The sequence below is a fragment of the Henningerozyma blattae genome, chromosome 2, assembly GCF_000315915.1.
Source record: "Henningerozyma blattae CBS 6284 chromosome 2, complete genome".
NCBI classification, from domain to species: domain Eukaryota; kingdom Fungi; phylum Ascomycota; class Saccharomycetes; order Saccharomycetales; family Saccharomycetaceae; genus Henningerozyma; species Henningerozyma blattae.
Genome location: NC_020186.1, coordinates 585668 through 610578, shown reverse-complemented (window position 1 = coordinate 610578; position 24911 = coordinate 585668). Strand labels below are relative to the sequence as shown.

Here is a 24911-nt window from a genome sequence, read left to right as displayed (position 1 = left end):
TCTAAAGCTAAAAGAATAAACTAGAGGGTTAAAGTAGAACAAAGAGGTAAGAACCAGAAAACAAAAAGGACGAAATACAAAAGATGGAAGTGTATAGTGAACAAATCGGAACGTAATAATAATAATATTTAACTTACATAGGCTCAGATATATAGTTGTATATTTTAATAAACAGTTGGTATTAAACTAGCAGCCAAAAAGATACACTACTGGGAGTAGCAAAGCTTAAAATTGTTACATCTGGTATGTCACGTGACTAATTTTAGTACCATGAAGGTTTGTATTTTTTTTATTCTAGCTCTTCTTTTTGTCTATTTAATTCTCTAAATATTATTATTATTTTATATTTTTTTTGAAATCGTGTTTTTCTTAACCGCGGCCATGCTAACGCGTTTAAAGATCTTTATTTTTTAAACTTTTATATTGGTAAACAAGTAAAAAGGAAAATCACATCGATTATAGAAAATTTTTTTATTAAGAAAAAAATTCATTGTTTCAAAAAAGCATTTAGACTATATCATTTATTGATCATTCATTGACACACCCTGTTTACCCTGTACTATATTAATTATTCTCTACCTACCCTACCATCCATTCATTTCGCTTACGTTTACGTTCACGCTGACGCTGACACTTTCCCTATTGTAATTTGATTTACACATTCCCCATCCTAATACATATATCCTTGAATTAATGGTTCCTCCTACATTCCATTTACTAGAAACATTGACAAATGATACGATATCAATAGATTCTAAATTCGCAATTTTGTTAAAATTTAAAGCTCATGTCAAGAAAGAATTTGTTAATCAAAATGAAATAGAAGATTACTTTAAAGCACTATTATTCTCATTAAATCAATATGCAAAACCTAGTGACAATTCAAATAAACAATTATCCAACATAACTCATTCATGCCTATGCTATTTAATTAAAAGGGTGGCCATGCAATTACCCTCAGTTTTCAATCAAGAAAAAGTCTCTTCGATAACGTCACATCTATTAAACATTGATCCTACCGACAAGAAAATTTGGTCTGCGTCATTAGGTGCACTAGAGGCACTTTATTTGGTTTCGTCCTATTACATAGAATCATCATTAAAAAAACATTTAACTTTACAATTGAAATTTATAAATGAAAATATTAATATGGAATTTAAAACTTCTCAAATCACTTTATTAATTATAGATGAATTAGCAAGATTTAATCAGAAAAATAATAGAGACCCATTAATTTTTCTAAATTCATTCCGTTCCATATTCGTTAATTTTTTAAATAATATCAACAAATATGTGGCTAATAGCATTAAAAAAATATTTGCCATTATCTTGATCCATGATATTTTAAATAAATATTACGATAATGATCAAAAATTAGAATTTTTAAAAGACCTTACAAATGATTTCTCCAAAAATTTATTATTCCCTGATTCCATAGAAGAAACAAAAGAAGAGACAAAAGAAGAAAATCCACTCAATCATCATCAACAAATAGTATCACAAAGTCAAACTCAAATAACAGAGGAAGAAGAAGATATCTTTGATATAGATGCAGAACTTGATAGAATATTTAAAGATTTAAAACATATTTTAAATAATAATACAACCAATAATAACCATTTTAATCCATCAAACCTTTCTCATGATATAAAACCAAGAGACTATTTGTCAATCGTCCATTTACAAACAGATTTTGCCAATCTATTACTCCCCTTCCATCAAAGAAAAGAAACTGAGCAGAATTGGAAGTTAAGGAATGCCAATATTGTTAAATTTAGAGAAATTATGATTGGAACAATTCCAAGAAATAATCCAATGGAATTCTTATCTATTTGTAAAGAATTACAATTTTTTGAATTAATATCAAAAGGTGCTTTATCATTGAGAACAACTTTATCGATAAACACTTTGCAATTAATTAAAGATATTTTACATATTTTTGCCAATCATTTAGATTCACAGATTGTGGAAACTTTATTCAATACTTTGAAATCGGTATTAACTTCAACGAAAAAAATGTCTTCACAAAATTCTTTCCATGCATTAATAATTTTAGTAGCTAATTATAATTTTAATTCGAAACTTTTCCAATTATCACATTCTTTAATCTCAGAAAAAACAGTATTACCAAGAACTTGTTCATCAATTTTATTACGAATTTTTTTAATTAAATTTGGATCTAAAAACTTCCAAGATTCAAAATTAGATAATTTAAATAATTCAATAGAAGATTGGTTGAAAAAGGGGATCACTGATCCTCAAACGTCAGTAAGAGAACAAATGAGAATCACTTTTTGGTTTTATTTCAAATGTTGTCCTGATATTGCAAAATCTTTATTAATATCCAATTTGGCTTCTAACTTAAGGAAAGCCATCGAATCTAATATACCGTCCTATTTAAATATCAATTATAGACCTATATCTTCATATTCTTCCACAACATCATCACGTAGAATAAGTATCGGTGAACGAAAATTTCCTAATTATGCTCAACCTACTCAATCTTCGTCTATCTCAAATAAAACACCATCAACTATGAGATCTTCAAGTGATTCAATAATTCGTGATAGAATGAAACCGACTCTTTCATCAAATTTTAATTATAATAATAACATCAATAATAATGTTATAAATCATACCACCACTACCTCTTCATCAACGACAGCCACCACAGAATCTAATTCCAAACCATACAACTTAAGAAAAGTAAGTGCACCTTCAATGTTAAATAAAAGACCATTCCAACTAGATAACAACCATAACAAGACGAAGATAGATAATAATAATAATAATAATAATAATAATAATAATAATAATAATAATAATAATAATAATAATAACAATAATAATAATAATAATAATAATAATGCCAAAAAAGCCAAGACATCTAATTTCGATAATTTTGATGATAAACATGAAATTGATTCAGCACCAAAATTAATTGATTTAACTAGTGAAATGTCAAACTCATTATCTGATACCTTAATTCAAAAATTTGTGGAAAATAATAATAAATCAATAATTACTGATGGCCATTCTACTCCTGATCCTGATTTACCACCACTACCCATTTCAGATAAAGATCAATCTACTCTAAATAATAATACTCAACTTTCAAATATGAATAATCAAAACCAAAACTTTAATATATCCCCTAAAGAAGAAGTTGATCCCATGGTGGCCATGAATAATGTTGAAAAAATGTACTATCATTTAAAGGATTTCAACTCATTACACAATATAAAGTTAGGACTAGAATTATTAAAGGAAAACCTTACTGCAAAGGTCGATATTGATTTCCCAAGATTCCTGGATATCTATAATACATTAGTAATAATTTTTCCACAAGAATTATCGCCATTACTAGAAATTAAAGAGTTTATTGAATCTATTCCAGTAATCAGCACTATTGAATTATCTGCTGTAAACTCAATAGATGCTTTAAAGTTATTGTCTATGTTTAACGATAATGAACTTTTAGGATCCATTGCAGGAACTTTAGCACATATTTCAAAAACAATGAATGAAGAAACAAAACCAAAATCAGTTCTCTTTTACATGAAACATCGTCAACAGATATTTAATTATTGTTTCAAGTTGATTATTTTAATTTTCAAAGAACAAAATATACATATTGAAAAGAAAATTTTAGAAAATTTAATAACTGAAATGGCAAATATATCTACTGGAAATTTTGACCAAAACCTTTATTTGCAAACATTTTATTCAGTGTATTTAAATAATAAAAGTAATTTTCTGGAGATTAGTAGGGCAATGAGACCACATTCAACAAAATTATTAGTATACCAATATTTTGAAAATCATGATGAAAATTTTGATAGATCAACAATTTTGAGACAAGAGAATGCAATTTTGAAAACAAATTTACCTTTATCTAATCAACCAAATAATATTGATCCAAAATCTATGGATGCAGATGATAGTATGCTGGATGATGATATAGAAGACAAATATATGCAGATGACAATGGTTAATCCATTCAATACAAAAAGGAATACAAGTGGAAGTAGTGTAATAAAACATGACCCATCAAACTTATTTAATTCATCTGATTCAGAAGAAAGTATACCATATGGCCAAGAAACTATGAAGCTATCTGAAATGACTAAAGTCATTAGTGTTCATCAAGCACCACACTTTTCAAAAATTATTCCTTCTTCAAATGAACCTCAATTAGAAAATTTAGAATCGAGGGAAAAGAAAAGTTTAAATAATGAAAAGTCAGAAGGGGACCATACTGTTAAGTTTAGTACAAATCCGCCTTACATTATTAATAATGAAACATCCGATTTTTCAAATCGTACTAATGAAACTAATTTATCTAAGTCAGCTACCACTACTGAGAGTATAATAAACAGAAAAAGCCCATCAATAGATAATGTGACATCAGATTCTCATATGCAAAGAATTAATACCAATAACAAAAATACCTTAACGTTTGAACCTATGTCTTTTAAAAGTTTATCTTCGTCATTAGATGTACATCCAACCTCATTATTATACTTTATTTTTACAGAATTCAGACAAGACACTCGTAAGGATTTTGATTACTGGTTTTCTAAACTTCATTTATCTATGGAAAGAGTTCGCAGCAAATCCTTTACAACAAAACATGTCAACAATTTAATTATTCCCATTATCTTGTTTAGTGATGATGAAAATTTTATGAGATGGTTAATGCTTGAAGGAGGTTACTCTCAATTAATTGATATTGCTACCACTCTTCTAAAATCTGCTGATGGATCAGAATCTCTCCCAATTACTATTGCTAGCAAAGCATTAGTGATTATCTCATGTCTTCTTATTTTGAGTTCACAATTTGATAACCGAATCGAATCTTTTCAATCATCTTTCAACGAAATTTGGAAATTTATGATTATTATGATTGACAAAATTGTTGATTCTAAAAGTGAGATATACATTTTATTAGAGGAACTCCGAGATATTTTAGTAAAAATTCAATATTTTCAAGAAAAGGAATTAATAGGATTACTAGATTATCTCATGAATACAAATGAAACAGATGAACAAGGAGCAAAAATGTTTATCTTTGAAACTCTTTATAATATTTTGAACTCTCCATATTTTATTGAACAATGTACCGAGTCTCAAATAACGAAGATTTTTAAGCTTATTTCTAGCTTCTTGGATTCTTCTAAAACTGAAGTACGTTTTATTTCTACCAAAATATTAATACAATGCATTCAGTGTTTAAGAGGTATAGATGACAAATTTTACGAACTAGATGAGCTTTTGAGGCCGTTAAACGTGACAAGCAGGAAAGTATTAGAATCTTTACTTGTCCTTGAATAATAACTGATGCAAATGCTTCAGTAAAAAATTTATTTTATATAACTAATAAATAAGTCTCCTATCCTAGATATGTTAATAAGTTTAAAGAGATGTATGAATGCTGCAATTAAGTTTTTGTCACAATGTTTTTTGTTTTTGTATATTTACTTGGAGTTAAGATATAAAACGCGTCGCCAAGTCTGTTTACGCGTTACATGAAAAAGATGAGGTATAATCTTTACAATATAAGAAATATATACTTATTTGAAAAGGTATTTATTAAAATTCACAGTTACTACTAGTACCAGAACATAACCCTTGTTAGGAAAGGGCAAAACATTATGGACACAGATAAACACTTAATAGAGCAGTTTGGGCCAGAAGCAAAAGAACCAATTGTTTTAGATGCTTTAAAAAATCTTTCCAATGTTCATGCCTTACCACCAGATGAATTATTTATCAAATGGGAACAATTTTCATACCAGAGACATGAACAACATACTACCTTAAATTCAGAAAATGTTGAGGCTTTTAAGGAGTTTTTACAAGTACAAATTGAAAAAAAGGCAGCACAAACTTCACAAACGACAAATTTGGGATCCAATAAGAAAAAAGTAAGAAATGTAAAGAACCTAGGATCAAGCCCTTCTGTATTTGGATTTAGTTTACCAAACACCCCTTCTTTAAAAAAGAGAAAATTAAACGCCAATCATCTTTTAAGCTCAGCTAATGGGGGTGGATCAAAATTGGCATTTGAAACTGGAGATCTAACAACTGATATTAACAATTCTGAGACAGAAATGATGTACACGCCAAGCATGGATTCTAAATTTGGAACATCTACGATGCCCTCAACAGCCGATAGTGCCCTCAACACGCCATCTAATAATTGTGTTTCAGGAAAAGTGTTGGACTCACTAAATCCTGAAAATATTGAAATTGCAGAAGGAATGGAATTTGACACTGAAGAGAAAATATCTGTTTTACCGTATTATGAACCAAAGAAATATAGATTTAGAACCATGAGACAAAATCTAGTAGAATCTGCAGATTATTTAGACGACCAAATCGAAAGCTTTGTTCCTATTGTTCAAGAGCATTACCAACTTTCAAAGGATGATTTTGGTGACCCAACTATTCAATCTCAGTCGGAAATATATGCTGTTGGTAGAATTGTGCCAGACTCTCCAACTACTGAAGGATTTCTGAATCCAGAATCGCTAGCCTTAGAAACATCTAGAATATCAGGTATTGGCCGTAGAATAAGTTTAAACCTTACAGAAGTAAATGACTTTTCATTGTTTTGTGGACAAATCGTTGCATTAAAAGGTAAAAATGTTAGTGGTGATTACTTCTTAGTGACAGAAATACTTTCTTTACCTTATCCTAATTCACCTGTATCTACTACAGAAGATATTCAAAAGCTTTATAATGGAAAAACTGATAGAACTTCTAAAATCATTGTAACCAGTGGTCCTTATACTCCAGCAACTTCCTTTGATTTAACATATTTGGCAGAATTCGTTGATAAAGTAAACACTTCTATTAAACCACATGCTATTGTTATGTTTGGTCCATTTATAGATGTGACAAATCCATTAATTGCCTCAGGAAATTTACCTAATTTCCCCAACGTTAAAGTTCAACCTAAAACTTTGGATGAAGTTTTTTCAAAAGTAATTGCCCCAATACTTTCACAGATAAATTCAAAAATTCAAGTAGTCCTTATCCCATCGACAAGAGATGCCTTAACCAAACATGCTGCATATCCACAAGATTCCTTTAATAGAAACATATTACAATTACCAAAGAACTTTAAATGCTTTGCTAATCCTGCAACTTTTCAAATAAACGAATCCTTTTTTGGATGCTCAAATGTTGATGTGTTTAAAGATATGAAGGAAGTTACAAAAGGTGGTACAATCACGTTGAGAAATAGATTTGATAGAATATCTGAACATGTTTTAAATCAACGCAGATTTTATCCAGTATTCCCGGGAGGAATAAAAAAGAAACTAATATCTTCATCTGATTCAAAGGATAAGAAGATATACGAACACTTAAGCGGTGCTGATCTTGAAGTAGCATATTTAGGGTTGACAGAGTTCGTTAGCTCCTTTACACCTGACGTTATGATAATACCCAGTGAACTTCAGCAGTTTGCAAGAGTTATTCAAAATGTTATTGTAATAAATCCGGGTGTATTTGTAAAAGCTACTGGTGTCAGAGGCTCATATGCTCAACTTTCAATTTTACCAGCTAATATTGATGACGGTAAATTAACAAAAGTGGAAAGTCCTGATGGTGAAGTTTATTTACATAATGTATGGAAACGTGCTAGAGTAGATTTAATAACTATATAAATAAATTAGCTACAATTCTTTAATGTATTATATATTGAGACACGAATAAATTGATAAACTTTCAAGATCAAATTTTTATATTCAGAAAACTCGACTGAAAACGTATTTAAATTTAAAATGAAAAGAAATCAGTTATATTATATAGGCGAACAAAGAGTTACATAATATATGAGTTAGAAACAAATGATTGTAATATAAAAAAGTCAATAAAAAAGTATACAGTGATAAAAATCAGCTTTAGAAATAATAGGTCCAAAGATTTTTATCTTTAATGAAGTAAAATAAAATGGTCCCTAGAACATATTTACTAGCTAAATGAGTTAATTTTGTTAAAAATCTAGCAACTCTTATATTGCTGATTGTTAATTGTTTATTTGTTTTTATTTTTTTTTTTTAAATTGTGATCTTTTGTCTTTTATTATTAATTTTTTTCGATAAAATTAATAGGACATAAAAGCTGCACAAATGGTATAGTTAATTAAATGTAAGATAAAGACAAAAGTAAATAGGTAGAGACATTAGTTGGAAATAAATTTAGATTCAGATAAAATAGGTAAAACAAAAATAAAGTAAATGAAGTGGAAATTGAAGTGAAGATTAGTAATATAAGGCAGAGATCTTCACAACTTCTTCTTTAAAGAGCCAAACAAACCTTTTTTCTTCTTTGGCTCTTCCTTAGAGCTATGCTTAGTTGAAGAATGCTTTCCATTGGAATGCTTTGTAGTTGTAGAACGTTTTGAACCAGCTTGAGTGGAAGCTTTACTTTTTGGAGTAGAATTAGCAGTTGTCTTTGGAGTCGATTTCATTGGTGTAGTTGGGGTGGTAGGCTTCTTGTGACTTGAAATATCATCTATTTGCTCTTTAATTTCTCTTGATGTCTGATCTGCAAGTTGGGTAGCCTCAGAAACAATATCATTAGCATTATGGACAGTAGACAAAGGATGAGAAGAGGTTTCTTTTGGAACTGCTAGAACTGAAGAAGTAGAAGTTGGAGCTGAGATAGGGTTACCAAACTTATCATATCTTAAGTGATAATTTTTTGAAGTTGGGATGGTTTCAGGAACAGTGGCACCGGCAGCTAGAGAAGAAGTTGAGGAGGCATTAGTAGAAACCGTATCATTTCTAGTTTGATTGTTAGTATTACTATTGATGCTACGATTAGTTGATGATCTATGTTTTGAAGATTTTTCTTGCGCTTGTTTATCATTTTTCGAATTAAATTGAGAGTAAGGATAGTTTTTGATACCAGTGGCCACAGAGTCATCTCTTGCTCTAGAGTTCGATTGTTGTCTGTCATTCAAAACATTGCTATTTCCTAATGCATTGGTGGCTATTAATGGTTCACCTTCGTTGACATTAGTTCTTTCGTAACCTTCATTTTGAATTGAATTTATAACATCGTTTGTAGCGGAATTAATATCCTTAGCAATATTGGTATTCAATTTTTGTTGTTGTCTTTGAGACTTCTGATTTTCGTATTCAGCATAACTTTCATCGTCGATTGAACTCTCCATGGAATCATCATTTGAATTGGAAGAACCTGGTAAGATACTATTCATGGTTTTAATAGTTTCCTTAATAACATCTGATAAATCCAGGTTTTCAACTGGCTCCTTTCTTTGATGATCATCACCGGTAGTAACAAGTTCCTTTTCATTTACAGTTGAAATATCTCTTGGAGTAACTTGATCTCTTTTCTTCAAAGAATTTCTTGATTGAGAAGAGAAAGTAGCAGTGGCTAATAAATAATAAGCTAAAAATGCCAAATGTTCAGCACCAACAGCTACTAATAAAACAGAGGTCCATGAATGACTCATTGGAGATTCCTTATACCATATATCACGCTTTTCTAATGGATTCGTTAAACCAACGTTTGGCAATTTACAATTTCTGTACATATAAGTGATAGTTACCGAGGTAATAATACCAATCCAAGTTTGAATTTCTAAAACGATATCCCATAAACTAATTTCAGGTTTTGTTGTTAATGGAATTGAAGATTTTATTAAAGAATATTCCAAGGTGGAAGTTGGCTTACATTTTTTAAATGCTCTCCAAATATCCAATCTAATATTCAATAGGTTAAACAATAAGAAAATAACTGGAGCTAATGGCCAAATGATTGAGAACATTGTTAAATAGCCAAATTGCATAAAGATTTTTTTATAATTTTCATCAATATCGAATTCCCCCCAATTGGAAGATTCAAATTTACTAAAATTTTCCCAAGTCAAAAAATCATTTGAATATTGAGTCTTCATGATATAATTAACATTTTCCTTTTGTAATTTAACTTCCTTCGTATCCTTTTTGGATAATATTTTTGGTAAAACAGTAGCCAAGACACCTGGTAAACAATTATTCATTAACAATTGGATAATTTGATTTGTCACAACAAAATAAAAGAATTGGGATCTAAAACGGTCAATATTAATCTTGAAATCATTTTCAATAACTGGTATGTTTAAATTATAAGAAAACATGGTATTTTGTACCAATGATTTAGAATTGGAATCGAAATAATGACCAAATGGTAAATAAAAGAATAAAGTGATCAATAATGGGACATAACTTGTCATGAAAGTTAAAACCAAATTTTTTTCCACTTTTGAATTGCTTGGATTTGGACCATTTTCCCAATTGACAAATTTATTAACAAAAATATTATAGATAATAGTCAAGACTGGGACAAAAACTGATAAGAGAATTGTTGGAAGTAAAGCTAAAATTGAAACCAATGGACCTGAATATAACTGAGTAATAAAAATTTCCAAGAAAAAGCAAAAGAATTGGAATCCCAATAAAACTGCAGCAAACCCTAAGGCAACTGGCACAAATGCCACTTTTTTAACAATAACACTTACTGGAGTCTTTGTTGAACTAATATTTGATTTCAATGTGAAATTACCAAATTTTTCCATATGAGTTGGTTTCACGTTAAAGATCCAATTTGAAGTGAATAATAAAGTCCAAGAGACTAGTACCAACACATATATGTAATTAAATTCAAAAGGTCGAGCCACTAGCCTACAAATAATACCGAATACGGCTAAGGGAACCATCCAAGAGATATAAGTCTTGAAGAAAGTGAAATAAAATGCCAAGTTTGGATTCTGTGTCAATTGAAACAATTCAACCAAATCTTTATCATCAACTAATGTGAAAATATTCTTGATCGAAAGTAATTTCTTGGATATCAAGAAATTCAATTTCTTTTTATCTTCATTATTTTCAATTGGAGTCACCGAATTAATTATATTAGAGAATTGAGTTGTAATTTCAAACAAATCTGGGCCGTTCAATTGATTTATCTTGGTCAATATATAAACGTTTGATGGGTTTAACGAAGGTCTTGAAATGGCCCTTAATCCTTTGGAGCCCAAAGCTGTGACGAAATTTGACACATTTTGTTTCGAATACTGTAATGAGATTACGTAATTAGGTTCGAATTGTTTTATCGTCGAGGTCGATCTCATTCTTGCACCTAGTTATATTGATTGATAGATTTATTCTTTATTTCCTTTTTTTGAAATATAAAATAGCTGATTGAGAAAAATCAATTTTTTTTAGTAAAGATTGAATAGAAGAATGTCTTTTTTTTAAAAAAAACTTTCCTTAGGATTACGAAGTTGTTATATTCCTTAATTTTTCTTTCCTTCTAAGGCGACTATTTTGTTCAAAAAAATATATGATTAGCGACTGGTAGACCTTAATTTTTCAAATAATTTGCCAAGCAAGAATAGAATCAATTGAATGTTTTTTATATATAAAAAAAACAACAAAATTATGTATTGTAAATTAATCAATTAATTTATTTGTTCATTAAACTTCGAATATAAAGTGTCTTCTCTCTATGTAATATTCCAATGAAAAAGTGCCCCAAACCTTTGTTTAGAAAATAAACCCAGCCGACCCTGAAATTGAAAAAAAGCATGAAAAATAAAAAAAAAGGAATTAATAAAAAAAATTGAAAAATAAAAAAAAAAAAATAAGAAAATTACCCGGAAATTTGTTGATTGGTAGAAGTCCGAAACAGGAAATTTAGAAATGCACAGAGAATTCGCAGGACAGAATGTGTGTGAGAAAAATTTATATTTTCCCCTTTTTTATATAGTTTTTCTTGATTTTTTTCAATTTTTTTGTGTCAGGGTTAGGGTTTGAAAGATTATAAGTAGGGTTACAACCCCGAAACCATTCAGGGTTACAATTTCTCTAGAACAGGGTAAATTGTATAACCCTAATTTCATGTAATTTCTAAAACGCTTAAAATTAATGAAAAAATATCATCAATTAATTATATAGAAAAAAATATATATATATATATATATATATATATATATATTGTTGATTTATTAATAAAAGCGAGGCGAGAAAATCATAGCCAATTGATATAAATATTATTATACTTATAATTATTACTACGTATATTTATGCAAAATGTCCTTGTGGGTCGATAAATACCGTCCAAAGAGTTTAAACGAATTATCACATAACGATGACTTAACTACACTATTACAATCATTATCTTCATATCATAAAGATCTGCCACATCTATTGTTATATGGACCCAATGGGGTTGGTAAAAAAACAAGGTGTATGTCTCTATTACAATCTATTTTCGGTTCCAACGTATATAGATTGAAAATTGATATTAGAAATTTCACTACTCCATCAAATAGAAAATTAGAATTGAATGTTATTAATTCACAGTATCATATTGAAATCACTCCAAGTGATATGGGTAATAATGATAGAATTGTTATTCAAGAATTATTAAAGGAAATTGCTCAAATGGAACAAGTGGATTTCCAAAGTAGTTCAGGGAATGGAGGTGCAGCTTCTACCGGGTTAGCTCATAGATTCAAATGTGTTATTATTAATGAAGCAGATTGTCTTTCAAGAGATGCTCAAGCCGCCTTAAGAAGAACTATGGAAAAATATTCAAGAAATATAAGATTGATCATGATCTCAAATTCCTTATCACCAATCATTTCACCCATCAAATCTCGTTGTTTATTAATACGTTGTCCTTCACCATCAGATGAAGAACATTTGGCATTATTGAAAAAAATTGTGGATGCAGAAAATGTCAATGTGGAATCAGATGATATTCTAAAGAAAATCGTGAAAGAATCAAATAATAATATAAGAACTTCAGTATTAATGTTAGAATCAATGGCATTATCTAACGAATTTAATTTGAAATCTACCTCTCCGATAATAAAACCAGATTGGTTAAATACAATAATTAAATTGTCAATGAAAATTAAAAAGGATAGATCTGTGCCTTGTATCGTAGAATGTAGGTCCATCATCTATGATCTTTTGGCTCATTGTATACCACCTAAAATCATTCTACAAGAATTAACTTTCCAGTTATTGAAAAATTATAATAATTCAATAAAGGTTACTGATGAAAATATTCTTGACATAATGTCAATTTCAAGTACATTTGATGAAAGATTGGCCTTAGGGAATAAACCAATCTTTCATTTAGAAGGGTTTATTGCCAAAGTAATGCTTGCATTAGACAATTAAACAAACGCACACGTACACGCACACGTACACGCACACTTATACACGTACATACATATACATTCTGTCATTACATATTAAGATTATATTTACATGCTCTTTATTAAATTCATATATAAACCAATTATTATTACCATATATATATATGGGCTTATGGCCATTCCATTTCACATATATGTTTTGTATGCATAATATAATTAACGACCTCTGTATTCTCTATACATTGGTTCTTTGGAACGCATGATATTTAAATATTCTTTAGTTGGGTTTTTGGTTAATTCTTCAAAGTAATTCACTTTTGGTATCTTATTTACATCACGAAAACTATGAAGCCCTACTCTTGCTAATGAATTTTTATCAACAAATTCATATATCCCTGGTAATTTACTACCAGCTTTTCTAAATGCCTCTCTAGCAACTCTTTCATGTAAATCATCACCTCTCATTTCAAATAAGATTTTCCCTGTGGGTACACGAACCATCCAATGATCAAAACCACCTTTACCTTTACCCATTCTAGTTTCATTACCTTTAACACATACTGCTACATTGGTAGATAACCTTCTCCATAATTTACCATTTATCAAAGGTCTAATATATCTCATAATGGCATCATCGGCTTCCTTTAATTGTTTAGCAGTGATTCTTGTCCCTTCGGATTTTAATCGAATACCATAATCACCAAATTTTAAAGTAGAGCCTTTAACTGATCCACCTATTCTAACTGGAACACGGCCCTTGTGTTTTTTACTAAATTCTTTAAATCTTGGAGCATATTCATGTTTATAACGAATATTAGAAATATTTACATTGATTAAAGGTAACCCACTACGGATTGATAAGATTGGTGGAGTCACTGATTTTGATATGCTAGATTTTAAAACATTCCCGAATATATTTGGTGCTATCATTTTATTTTATTTTTTTTTTAATTTGCTATTATGTACAATTGTGTCAACTTCTTAATCCTTAATTCTTAATTATTGATTTTTTTTTATTTTTAAACAATAAATCTTAATCAACTTTTTAATATCAAAAATATCTCCGTTATTATAAAAAAATAAAAAACTAATATTGAAAATTATATAAATGTCATATTAAATAAAATAAAACAGTTAACAAATTAAACAGTAAGTTATAAACAATAAAAAATATATATATGATAGATATCTTGTGCTAATTTAGATTTCAGGATGGTTTAAGAATTTTTACAATCACTATAATGCCGTTTTTATTAATACATTAAGTTGTAGACATATTCGCTAAAAGGAGAATGAATTAGCTATATAACTATAACAAATTTAAATAAGTAAACTTTAAAAAGGTCAAACAAGCATCAATTAATTGGCTTTTTAACTTAAGGTTCTATATTGTTGTTAAATTCTCTTGCATCTCATAGTTCAAACAAGATATAATATTTTAGTATCCGAATTTCATAGTTATATTTTGAAAAAAAAATAATACCCTTACCTTAGGTAAATTAAAGTGAAACAAAAAAAAACAATATTTAAAAAGAATTGAAAGAGCAATTCAAATAGTATTTTTCTAATACATCTTACAAAATATGATATTAGTTCCATTACGACAAACATTAATTAGAAGCGGATTGAAATACTACTCATCCGCACTCCCTAAAACAATAGATATTGATGGTAAAACATTTAAAACTGATGATTCAATGACAAATGTAACACCCAACACACTAGCATTGGTTGGCAGGAATCTTCATCTTAATGAGAATCATCCAGTTGGTATCTTAAGAACAATGATTGAAGAAAAATTGAATTCAACTTCAAATAATTTTAAAACTTATAATAATTTCAAACCAGTAGTTTCAGTTTATGATAATTTTGATTCTTTAGGATTTCTACCAGATCATCCAGGTAGAGCTAAAACTGATACTTACTATATAAACAAAGAATTTCTATTAAGAACTCATACTTCTGCTCATGAAATTCCATGTTTCCAAAGAATAAAAAATTTCCTCTCCAAAGACAAAAACTCTAATATACCACCTGAACAATTAACTGACAAGACTGGGTTTTTAATATCTGCGGATGTTTACAGAAGGGATGAAATTGATAGAAACCATTATCCAGCTTTCCATCAAATGGAAGGGGCTTGTGCTTGGAAACGTAATCCTGATGATCCTCAAGAACATATAAATAAATTAAGAAAGGATATTAAGCAATTAGAAGATCAATTGGCTCAAGAAAAGTTAAAAATTACTTTAGTATCAGATGATGTTTCATTAGAAGCTAACCCCAAACAAGATTATATGAGTGATTTAGAGGTTAACTTATGTTCTCAACATTTAAAAAGATCAATTGAACTAGTTGTCTCTGAAGTTTTTAATCAAAAAATTGAAAGCATGAAATTATTACAAAAAAATGACTCAAATTACAAATGTGAGATTCCTACTGAGTTGAAAGCAAGATGGATTAGGGCATACTTTCCTTGGACTGCCCCTTCTTGGGAAATTGAAGTCTGGTGGCAAAATGATTGGTTAGAATTATGTGGATGTGGGATTGTTCGTGAAGATCTATTATTAAGAAGTGGTTATGAAAAAGATTCATCAATTGCTTGGGCATTTGGACTTGGATTGGATCGTATTGCTATGCTCTTATTTGATATTCTTGATATTCGTTTATTCTGGTCTCATGATAAGAGATTTCAAAACCAGTTCCAAAAAGGAAAAATTACAACATTTCAACCATACTCTAGATATCCAGGGACTAGCCGTGATGTTTCATTCTGGCTACCAAAAGGTTTAACTAAAAAGGATATTAATGACAATGATGTTACCGAAATAGTTAGAGGCATTGGATCAGATCTGGTGGGTAGTGTAAAATTAGTAGACGTTTTTACAAATACTCGCAACAATCAAGTATCTGTATCTTACAGAATATTTTATCAGTCAATGGATAGAAATATAACTAATTCAGAGATTAATGATTTACAACAGAAAGTTTGCGAAGCTATAGTTGAAAAATACAATGTTGAATTGCGTTGAAGAATGTTATTTCCCCTGTAAATATTCTATTGATGGATTCTTATATATATGTATGTATGTATAGTTATATGTAATAGATTATTTATCCATCAGATTCATTTTTAAATATATCATTCTAATTTTCATGAGAAAAAATAAAATATATTTATTAAGAGTCACTAATAACTCATGAGATTGTGACAGCCGCGAATGTCTTATTACTAATACTCGCAGAAAATCGGTGCAGTTGGAAAAAACCGATGAGATTCAAATCTTAGCTAAGCATCAGATAAAAAGAAAACTTATTAAAACCTTAAAATACATATAATCCATTCTGAAAATTTTAATTTGTTATACTGTCTCAAGTCCAATTCAAACCAAGTTGCTATACTGAGGCACATTAACTATGGCTGCCAAGAAAATTGCTCTTTTATATGGGTCAGAAACAGGGAATGCACATGATTTTGCTACTGTTCTATCCCATAAACTCCATAGACTTCATTTCGATCATACTCTAAGTACTTTGGCAGATTATAACATCGAGGATATTATTAGTTGCAAGTACTTATTTATTATCTGTTCTACTACGGGCCAGGGTGAATTACCAAGAAATGTTTGGGAGAGAGCTACTGGTGATGATAGATTAAACACTCTATGGTCATTTTTGAAGAAGAAACAATTGCCAACTAATTTCCTAAATCATATTAATGTGGGATTTTTAGGTCTTGGTGATTTCTCTTATCCAAAATTTAATTACGCAATTAGAATGCTAGAAGAAAGAATTGTTAATCAATTAGGCGCTAATGAAATTTTTGATAGATTAGAAGCTGATGAAATTTCAATGGCTGGGAGTAATAAAAACACTGGTGCTGGGATTGAGAGTGTCTATTTTGAGTTTGAAAAAAAGATCGTTGCTTATTTAATGGACAGATTCCCCAATAGAAAAGTCAACGGCCAAATTATAAACCGTGAACCTATTGATAAAGAATTATATTTACAGCCACCATCTTTCTTAGAGCTAGATACAGATTCCAAAACCACCGAATCTTTAATAAGATCACTCGAACTTAATGGGAATCAGGATGAACAAAACAAATTTTTACATGATTCATCTATCAAGTACGCTAATATTGTTGAAAATGTTCGAATAACTTCTGAAGATCATTTTCAAGATATTAGAAAATTTGTATTCAAAGGTGAGAAATCAAATGATGAATATTCTCCTGGTGATACTGCGGCAATATTTCCATGTAATTCAGATGAGGCAGTAATGCGGTTTTTAGATGTACAACCACATTGGAAAGCTGTCGCGGATAAACCATTAAAATTTACCAATGGAATTCCAAAGGATTTACAAAATGGTGGTGTAATTGAAGCAATAACGTTGAGAAATCTATTGAAATACCATTTTGATATATCTAGTGTACCAAGAAGCAGCTTTTTCTTAAAAGTATGGATGTTTGCAACTGATCAGAAAAGATTAGAACGTGGTAAAGAACAGCTGGACGATCAACGAGAAAAATTATATCAGTTTGGGACTAGCGAAGATATGCAAGACTTATTTGATTATTGTAATAGACCAAGACGATCTATATTAGAAGTTTTAGAGGACTTCCTATCACTCAGATTACCATGGGAATATGCTGCTGACTATTTACCAATTATTAAACCACGTTTGTACTCAATCTCAAGTGCACCAAATGATCCATGTATTGAATTGACTGTTGCTATCGTAAAATATAGAACGATCCTAAGACATATCAGGAAAGGTGTTTGTACGACTTATATGTCTTCCCTAAACAAGGGTGATAGATTAAGATACAAAATATTTAATAATAATTTATTGGTAAAGAAACAGAAAACTAAACCTTGGATATTGGTTAGCCCAGGTGTTGGTATCGCACCAATGATGTCATTTATTAGATCTGATTTTGCTAATGATATCACTTTGTATTTCGGAAATAGATATTTCCATAAAGATTTTATCTATCGTGATATCCTTGAAAATTGGGACTCAACTGGGAAGATAAAGTTATATACCTGCTTTTCAAGAGATCGTGAAGCTTCTCCAGATGTAAAATATGTCCAAGATATTCTTTGGAAACATGGAAAAGAGCTAACAAAGCTCATTGTTAAGCAAAATGCTTATTTCTATTTATGTGGATCTTCTGGAAAGATGCCTGTCCAAGTAAGGTTAACATTTGTAGAAATGTTAAAAAAATGGGGGGAATTTAGTACTCCTACAGATGCTGAGAAGTATCTCTCAAACATGGAGAAAGAAGACAGATATTTACAAGAAACATGGTAATTGTAACCAATAATACCTCAAATTTTAGTGGGAGTTCTATATTTGTGTAACTGGAGACTGCAATCTTAATATTACATAGAGAGGCTAAATTACAAACCTTTTTGATAGACTTATATATCTCTTCTAATATTAATAAATACGTATAATAAAGCGTATTGCACATTGTCTTTGATAAGTATATAATATCATATTATAGTAGCACTAACTTTACACCATTGGGAACCGAGCGGTAGTTTATAGCGATTTGGCTCTTCTTCTGTTACAACTTTATTTTGCAAAGCTACTATTCTTCCCAAGAACCAGTCATTACCTTCCGGAACCTTTGTATCTTCTTTCAAAATATAACGTTTAGTTTCACCATATGCTGTAAAAGCTGCCCAAGAATAATTAGACTTTCTTCTAGATGATGTGTCTATCGAAATTGATGACATTGCCTTGTTCATCAACATCTCTGACGTTGGAGGTGTTGAAAGATCCACCGATGAAAAGGAGGAATTAACAGATGATGCTTTAGAATCAATAGGAATCGAAATATCACTCATTGGTAAAAATAATGCCAGGTCACCAATCTCAAAATTCTTCAAAGTAATCTTTTCTTTTTTGTATGTTTCCAAAACACTTTTTCTAAATTTACTTTCTTTTTTATATCTTTTGGCTAATGATTCAATATCTTTAAATCTTCGTACTACTGCGTTTTCCAACAAGTGATTTTTAAATAATTGTAATATTGGATTTACAACGATGCTATTTACTTCTTGTTGTTCGAAATTCTTCATATTGGAGTATTCTTGGAAAACGTTGTTAAAAAATGTGCTTTTGATTTTTTCATTTTGGTCAATTAAAAAAGTGCTATCAGAAATACTACCAGCAGTACTGTCACTTAGGGTGTTATTTCGTAAACCTCTAACTCTTATGATCTGAATGTTATTAGTCTTATCAATAGTTGGCAACAATCCAATATTTTCTAAAATACATACATTAGCTTTAAAAATCTGTACAATCATTTCCAGTAGCTTCAGTGGCATATTGTTAGAACTGTTGATATAAGAATCAGTTTGAGAAGTCAATGACTGATCGAAAAAATTTACTTGATTTATGCCTATTACACTCGCATTCTTAGAGGCATTTGGTAATTGTTGGAGTAAGGATTTGGGTAATTTATTCTTAAAGTTCGTATATTTTAGTGTGATAAGATTTAATTGGGATTTTGCTTTATCAAAGTAATTGAAAAAATCTTCTCGCATGTGAGTTAATTCAACCTTGATATTTAGTACGAAGCTAAGAAGTTTTTTATTTTCAATTTCAAGCCTCTCTGAATATTTTGAGGATGATATTAATTTGTTTTCTAGAATAACATTTTGATTAATAATTTTTTGAATATGATCTCGAAATTCGGCATCCTTAACTCTTTTTAGTGCTGTATTATCCTCTTTTTCAGTTATTAATCTAGAAAGCTCCTTATTTAGGGATGTCAAGGTTTCTCTATAAGCGTGTATTTCAACATTATTGTCAGAAATTTGAGATTCCAAGGATTGAATTTTGGAAGTCTTCATATCATTTTCTTTGCGCAAAATTCGAACCTCATCTTTTAGTTGCAAATATTCACGTTCAATTTCTGGTTTCACTGTAGGAAATAATGAATTAGAAGATACATTAGAAATTACATTAGATTGGAACATCTTGTTGCTCATGGATGATATTCTGTCTCTAAATCCATTTACCAATACCTTATTATTATTATCTATCCCACTACCTGTTGCATTATTTAGGAATATTTCATTTTGATCAAGAGGTAACACAGGCTGAGTTAAACTTTTATGAAATTTAGTAGGTAATGGATTTTTATTTTCTGATAGAAGTGCATTATGTTGAAAATACTTAACTTTTTCGATATTCTTAGTCAAAATATCTACAGAATTTGCAAATAAATCATTGTCTTGTAAAGATGAAATATATTTATTGAGAAAGTTTTCAATCTCCAGCACAGAGGTTAAAGTTTCTTCTTGTTGATTTTTTAATTTTACAGCTGGGTTAGTAGCTGGATTACTTATATCTCGCCCAAAAAAACAGTTAATCACTTTTAAGTCTTCTTTTTCAGACGGCAGCTCTAAATTGAAATCATTTAATAAATGTCCAAAATTATCCAGCCACTTTTTCCTTTTTATTTCTTCGTTATGAGAATTCAACTTATAAGATGTAGCAAAGTTAAGACCATCTTTTAAGATGAAATTGATCCATAATTTTCGTCGTAATAGCTCAATAAGATATAATCCATAAACAATTGGAAAATCTTTTAGTTTTGCGAAAACAAGTTGATGGCTTTTATAAATGCTTAATTCTTCATTACAATTTGTAAGAAGTTCTTTCTTTATCTCAGAGACATTGATTTGAATTGTAGCAATTCTACCCCATTTCTGAATATTTTCAATTTGTAATTGCTTTTTAAGTGTTGTTATTTCATCATATTGAGAAAACAAAGCCTGTGCTATTGTTAGAAGAGTCTTAACTTGATTATCTTTTGCATAAATCAGCTGATTGTATATTTCATTCTTTGAGCTTAAATTAGTCCAGGATAAATCATCATCCTTCTTTGATAATAAGACTGATTGTTGCTTTTTCATTGTTGATAAAATATCATAAAATTTTGATATCATTGTCTCTTCCAATGTAGATTTTGAAGTCTTGGGAGAATATTTTTTTTCTAATTCAACAATCTCAAAATTTAATGTTTTTTGTAAGTTTGCATTTTCGTCAATAATTTCTTGCATCTTTTGAAAATGTTTTCGAAGATATACATCTAGTTTTTTAACTTCCAACGCCTTTTTATCAAGAGATTTTTTATTTAAAAAGGAGGTTAATGGATCATTCGTAATACCTTTTAAATTAGCTAATGTACTTTCATAAAATTCTTCCCACTTATTAAAACTTTCAAAATCCTTCAACTGGTTTAAGTATTTTATATTTGAATCAAATAAATCAAATGAATCCATACAATATAAATCTAAATACCGAGAGCAAACATTCAAGCCCTTTAAAATCTTATTAATATCAGACATCTTTGATTGAATAGATTCTGTCAAATATTGAATATCAATATCCAATGCTGTGAGCCAACCAATATTTGTAGTAAGTATATTCGATACAAATCTGTGATTAATTGTTTCTAATCGTATATCAGCATCACTTAAGGGCGATTCAATTGGCCGAATAAGGTTTACAGCATCTTCTGGTTGTAATTTATCTAATATTATTTTTGAAGCTTCTACTAACTCATTCATATCATCTGTATCGTCATCATTTTGTAATCCCAAGGAAAATAATCCTCTATCAAATATGTACACTTCCTGTAATACTTCCTCTTCGTGTGCCTTTTTAGAGCATTCTTGGAAAGTAGTAACAGTTAATTTCTGGCCGTCTTGTAATAAAATAAATAATTGATTCACAGGTAGTTTGCATCTTGCAGCAGCATATATTTTAAATTCTTCTAAATTAACAAAAAACTGAAACTGTGTATGGGTGATTTGCCCCGTCACAGTATTTATAATATGAACTCCAGATAAAGGAATGTTTTTAAGTTCATTTCCCATCCCTTCTAAATGGTATTTTGGTACTATTTTCCAGTAGAAAGGTAATTTTCAAGTTTTAAAAATCTAAATTCTCTTTATTTTTTTTCTGGGGAATTAAACATTATATAGGCTCTTCAATATTTTTCATCTTTGGAGACCCTAATTTTTTGCCTTAGAAAAAATTAGCTATATAAAAAAAAAAATCTAGTTTACACATTATTACTGCATTAAAGGATTTCTAGCTAACAATACAACAAAAAAAGGGTGCATAAAACAGATACTTGATATTGTGAAACTCAGGCCCAATTTTGAAATGAATATAGTTTATAAACCACTAGATCTTGATAATCAAGAACAATTTCAAAATTTGAAAAGTCTAATAGATGCCGATTTGTCTGAACCGTACTCCATATATGTTTACAGGTATTTTCTTAATACCTGGCCAGAATTTGCATATTTAGCATTTTCTGAAGATGATATTCCAGACATGCCAATTGGTTGTATAATATGCAAAAGTGAAGTACATAGAGACGTTAGGAAACGTGGATATATTGGGATGCTAGCAGTTGAGAGTAAATATCGTGGTAATGGTATTGCCAAAAAATTAGTTAATATTGCCATTGAGAAGATGATTGCTGATGGTTGTGACGAAATAATGCTGGAGACAGAAGTAGAAAATAAAGCTGCTTTAAATTTATATGAACGCATGGGCTTCATTAGGGTGAAAAGAATGTTTAGATATTATATGAATCATGGCGATGCTTTTAAATTAATTCTGCCAATAACAGAAAAATGTGGCAGAAGATCCACGTTTTCACAACACATTGAAGTGCCTCCTAATGGAACTGGCATTTCAAAAGGCGTTATATGATAAATATTCTACATAATCTTGATAGAGGCTTTTAATAAATATTATTTGTGAAGAAAAAAAAATTACAATGTTTATTAAATACATATAATATGGTACAGAAGAGTGAAAAAAGTAATATGTAAGTTCTAGAGGTCTGAAACGGATGGTAAGCTAGAATTAGGAAACGTAATACATATTTATAGGATAATAGTTGTGAAATGAATAATTAATTAATTTTATTGTTTAGTTTTTTAATCTTTTTTTATGAATAATATTAGTGATTATATGTTCATCTGTTGACTATTCTTCATCATTGAATTTTGGTGCTAAGAAGAATTGTAGGAAACCAGCTTTCAAATCAAATTGGAATAAAGCTGGTGCTTCACTTGATAATCTGATAGCAACTTTATCAGATAAAGCTGAACCTTTAACGATGTCTGCAAGATATTTAGCACCGAATGTTAATTCAACGGGTTGGTCCATTTCTAGTTTGATAGATTCTGATGGATTTTCCATATTAATAAAAGGTCTTAAAATAATGGTACCTGAACCAATATCACCATCACATGCAAATTTGATAGTTTCTTTAGTAACAGTAATATTTAAAGAGTCACTTAATTGGCCCAATTCACGAACAACTCTTACAAATTCAGTTGCTGGTAAATTTAATGTAGATTCGTAAACTAATTCTTCAATCTTTAAGAAATCAGCATCAATATCCATTAATTTTAAATTGAATTCAGCAATACGGTCTTTCTTCGTGTCTTCAAATAATAACATTACAGAATCTGGGGTATCTTCAGCAATTAAAGTTAAGGTATCGTTGTTATTACCACAACGTAAGATCTTACTCAAGGATGCTAAGTCAATACCCAAAGTAATTGGGTGATCACATCTATATTCTTGGAAAGCTTCAACACCAATTTCTAATGAAACTAATAAAACACGAGAATCATCAACAGCTTGTGCGATAATACCGTCTTGTTTACATTGGAAATTAACTAATTGGACACAATCTTTAAAACCATCAATAATTCTTTTAAATAAGGAGGCTTCTTCAAATTTGGCTTCTAACATTTTTTCGTGTTCAGTTTTAGTTTTAATAAAAAGTGTTTATTTTACAGTCAATATGTTCTGTTCCACAAATGAAAAAATGGCTAGAAAAAAAAATATTAAAATGTTAATAATTATAATCGAATTTATTGAATTTTACAATTTTCGCTAATTGATTTAGATCTTCTTTTTATACTTTTTTCATTGTTCGATACGAATATTGCCAATGTGAAAGTTGACGCGTCTCACATTTCATTTACGTGTTTTGAAGAAGAAACCTAGGTAATTCAAAGATCACGTGCAATCCACTATACCTAGTTGTCCATTGCTTTGTAACGCAAGAATACAAGAAAATGATAATTAATCAGTATTAATATAATAGCTTGTTAGAAGGACTATATACATGTTCTATGAATGTCAGATATTATAAGATGGAAGATATTTATCTCTTCCATCTAATGCAATTTCTACTATACAGTTTTGGAGTTTTTGATGTATTTTAACTAAGAAGCTTAAGATTTTCTACCCTCTTCAATAAGTTTCAATTCTAGCTTGGTGACTTCAATCTTATCTCCATCTGCAATTATTCTGGGTTGTAATTTGGTAAGTGTGTCTCTACCACGGAACATATCCCCTCGTAAATGCTCATGCACAATCATGTGTGTTCTAAATATCTTAGCAACGCATCTATCCACGCATACTTGTTCTCCTTTAGCTAGATCACCACTATCACCTTGGTTTAATTGAAGACATTTTGCCATGCAGGTATCTAAAATTCCATTGAATGTTCTTTGCATCATCATAAATTGCGTGGTAGCATTTTCGATCTTTACAGGGTCTGCCTCTTGTGCATTAAATGCGTTTAGGAATAAAGACATCTTGATATATATATAGAGAGTATACTAAACTTATTGTATCTGGTTATTTAAGT

At 29.7% G+C, this 24911-nt stretch overlaps 11 protein-coding genes across 11 annotated transcripts; 6 read left to right on the top strand and 5 right to left on the bottom strand.

The window, feature by feature from the left end:
* Positions 1-693: 693 nt before the first annotated feature.
* Positions 694-5334, top strand: STU1 (Stu1p; the record flags this gene model as incomplete). The annotated part of the gene is made up of 1 exon (XM_004178578.1): positions 694-5334. One exon carries the CDS (start codon positions 694-696, stop codon positions 5332-5334), a length of 4641 nt encoding a protein of 1546 aa, XP_004178626.1.
* A 320-nt stretch (positions 5335-5654) lies between these two features.
* POL12 (DNA-directed DNA polymerase alpha subunit POL12) lies at positions 5655-7676 on the top strand (the record flags this gene model as incomplete). Its single annotated transcript, XM_004178577.1, has 1 exon — positions 5655-7676. One exon carries the CDS (start codon positions 5655-5657, stop codon positions 7674-7676), a length of 2022 nt encoding a protein of 673 aa, XP_004178625.1.
* A 620-nt stretch (positions 7677-8296) lies between these two features.
* IST2 (Ist2p) lies at positions 8297-11152 on the bottom strand (the record flags this gene model as incomplete). The annotated part of the gene is made up of 1 exon (XM_004178576.1): positions 8297-11152. The coding sequence occupies one exon, from the start codon at positions 11150-11152 to the stop codon at positions 8297-8299; it is 2856 nt and encodes a 951-aa protein (XP_004178624.1).
* Positions 11153-12113: 961 nt separating this feature from the next.
* RFC5 (replication factor C subunit 5) lies at positions 12114-13214 on the top strand (the record flags this gene model as incomplete). The annotated part of the gene is made up of 1 exon (XM_004178575.1): positions 12114-13214. The coding sequence occupies one exon, from the start codon at positions 12114-12116 to the stop codon at positions 13212-13214; it is 1101 nt and encodes a 366-aa protein (XP_004178623.1).
* A 194-nt stretch (positions 13215-13408) lies between these two features.
* Positions 13409-14122, bottom strand: MRPL16 (mitochondrial 54S ribosomal protein uL16m; the record flags this gene model as incomplete). The annotated part of the gene is made up of 1 exon (XM_004178574.1): positions 13409-14122. The coding sequence occupies one exon, from the start codon at positions 14120-14122 to the stop codon at positions 13409-13411; it is 714 nt and encodes a 237-aa protein (XP_004178622.1).
* Positions 14123-14775: 653 nt separating this feature from the next.
* MSF1 (phenylalanine--tRNA ligase) lies at positions 14776-16224 on the top strand (the record flags this gene model as incomplete). Its single annotated transcript, XM_004178573.1, has 1 exon — positions 14776-16224. The coding sequence occupies one exon, from the start codon at positions 14776-14778 to the stop codon at positions 16222-16224; it is 1449 nt and encodes a 482-aa protein (XP_004178621.1).
* A 385-nt stretch (positions 16225-16609) lies between these two features.
* Positions 16610-18511, top strand: TAH18 (NAPDH-dependent diflavin reductase; the record flags this gene model as incomplete). Its single annotated transcript, XM_004178572.1, has 1 exon — positions 16610-18511. One exon carries the CDS (start codon positions 16610-16612, stop codon positions 18509-18511), a length of 1902 nt encoding a protein of 633 aa, XP_004178620.1.
* A 185-nt stretch (positions 18512-18696) lies between these two features.
* ATG11 (autophagy protein ATG11) lies at positions 18697-22098 on the bottom strand (the record flags this gene model as incomplete). The annotated part of the gene is made up of 1 exon (XM_004178571.1): positions 18697-22098. One exon carries the CDS (start codon positions 22096-22098, stop codon positions 18697-18699), a length of 3402 nt encoding a protein of 1133 aa, XP_004178619.1.
* Positions 22099-22390: 292 nt separating this feature from the next.
* Positions 22391-22948, top strand: MAK3 (peptide alpha-N-acetyltransferase MAK3; the record flags this gene model as incomplete). Its single annotated transcript, XM_004178570.1, has 1 exon — positions 22391-22948. One exon carries the CDS (start codon positions 22391-22393, stop codon positions 22946-22948), a length of 558 nt encoding a protein of 185 aa, XP_004178618.1.
* Positions 22949-23227: 279 nt separating this feature from the next.
* Positions 23228-24004, bottom strand: POL30 (proliferating cell nuclear antigen; the record flags this gene model as incomplete). The annotated part of the gene is made up of 1 exon (XM_004178569.1): positions 23228-24004. The coding sequence occupies one exon, from the start codon at positions 24002-24004 to the stop codon at positions 23228-23230; it is 777 nt and encodes a 258-aa protein (XP_004178617.1).
* A 488-nt stretch (positions 24005-24492) lies between these two features.
* On the bottom strand, positions 24493-24858 carry TIM12 (Tim12p; the record flags this gene model as incomplete). The annotated part of the gene is made up of 1 exon (XM_004178568.1): positions 24493-24858. One exon carries the CDS (start codon positions 24856-24858, stop codon positions 24493-24495), a length of 366 nt encoding a protein of 121 aa, XP_004178616.1.
* Positions 24859-24911: the final 53 nt, after the last annotated feature.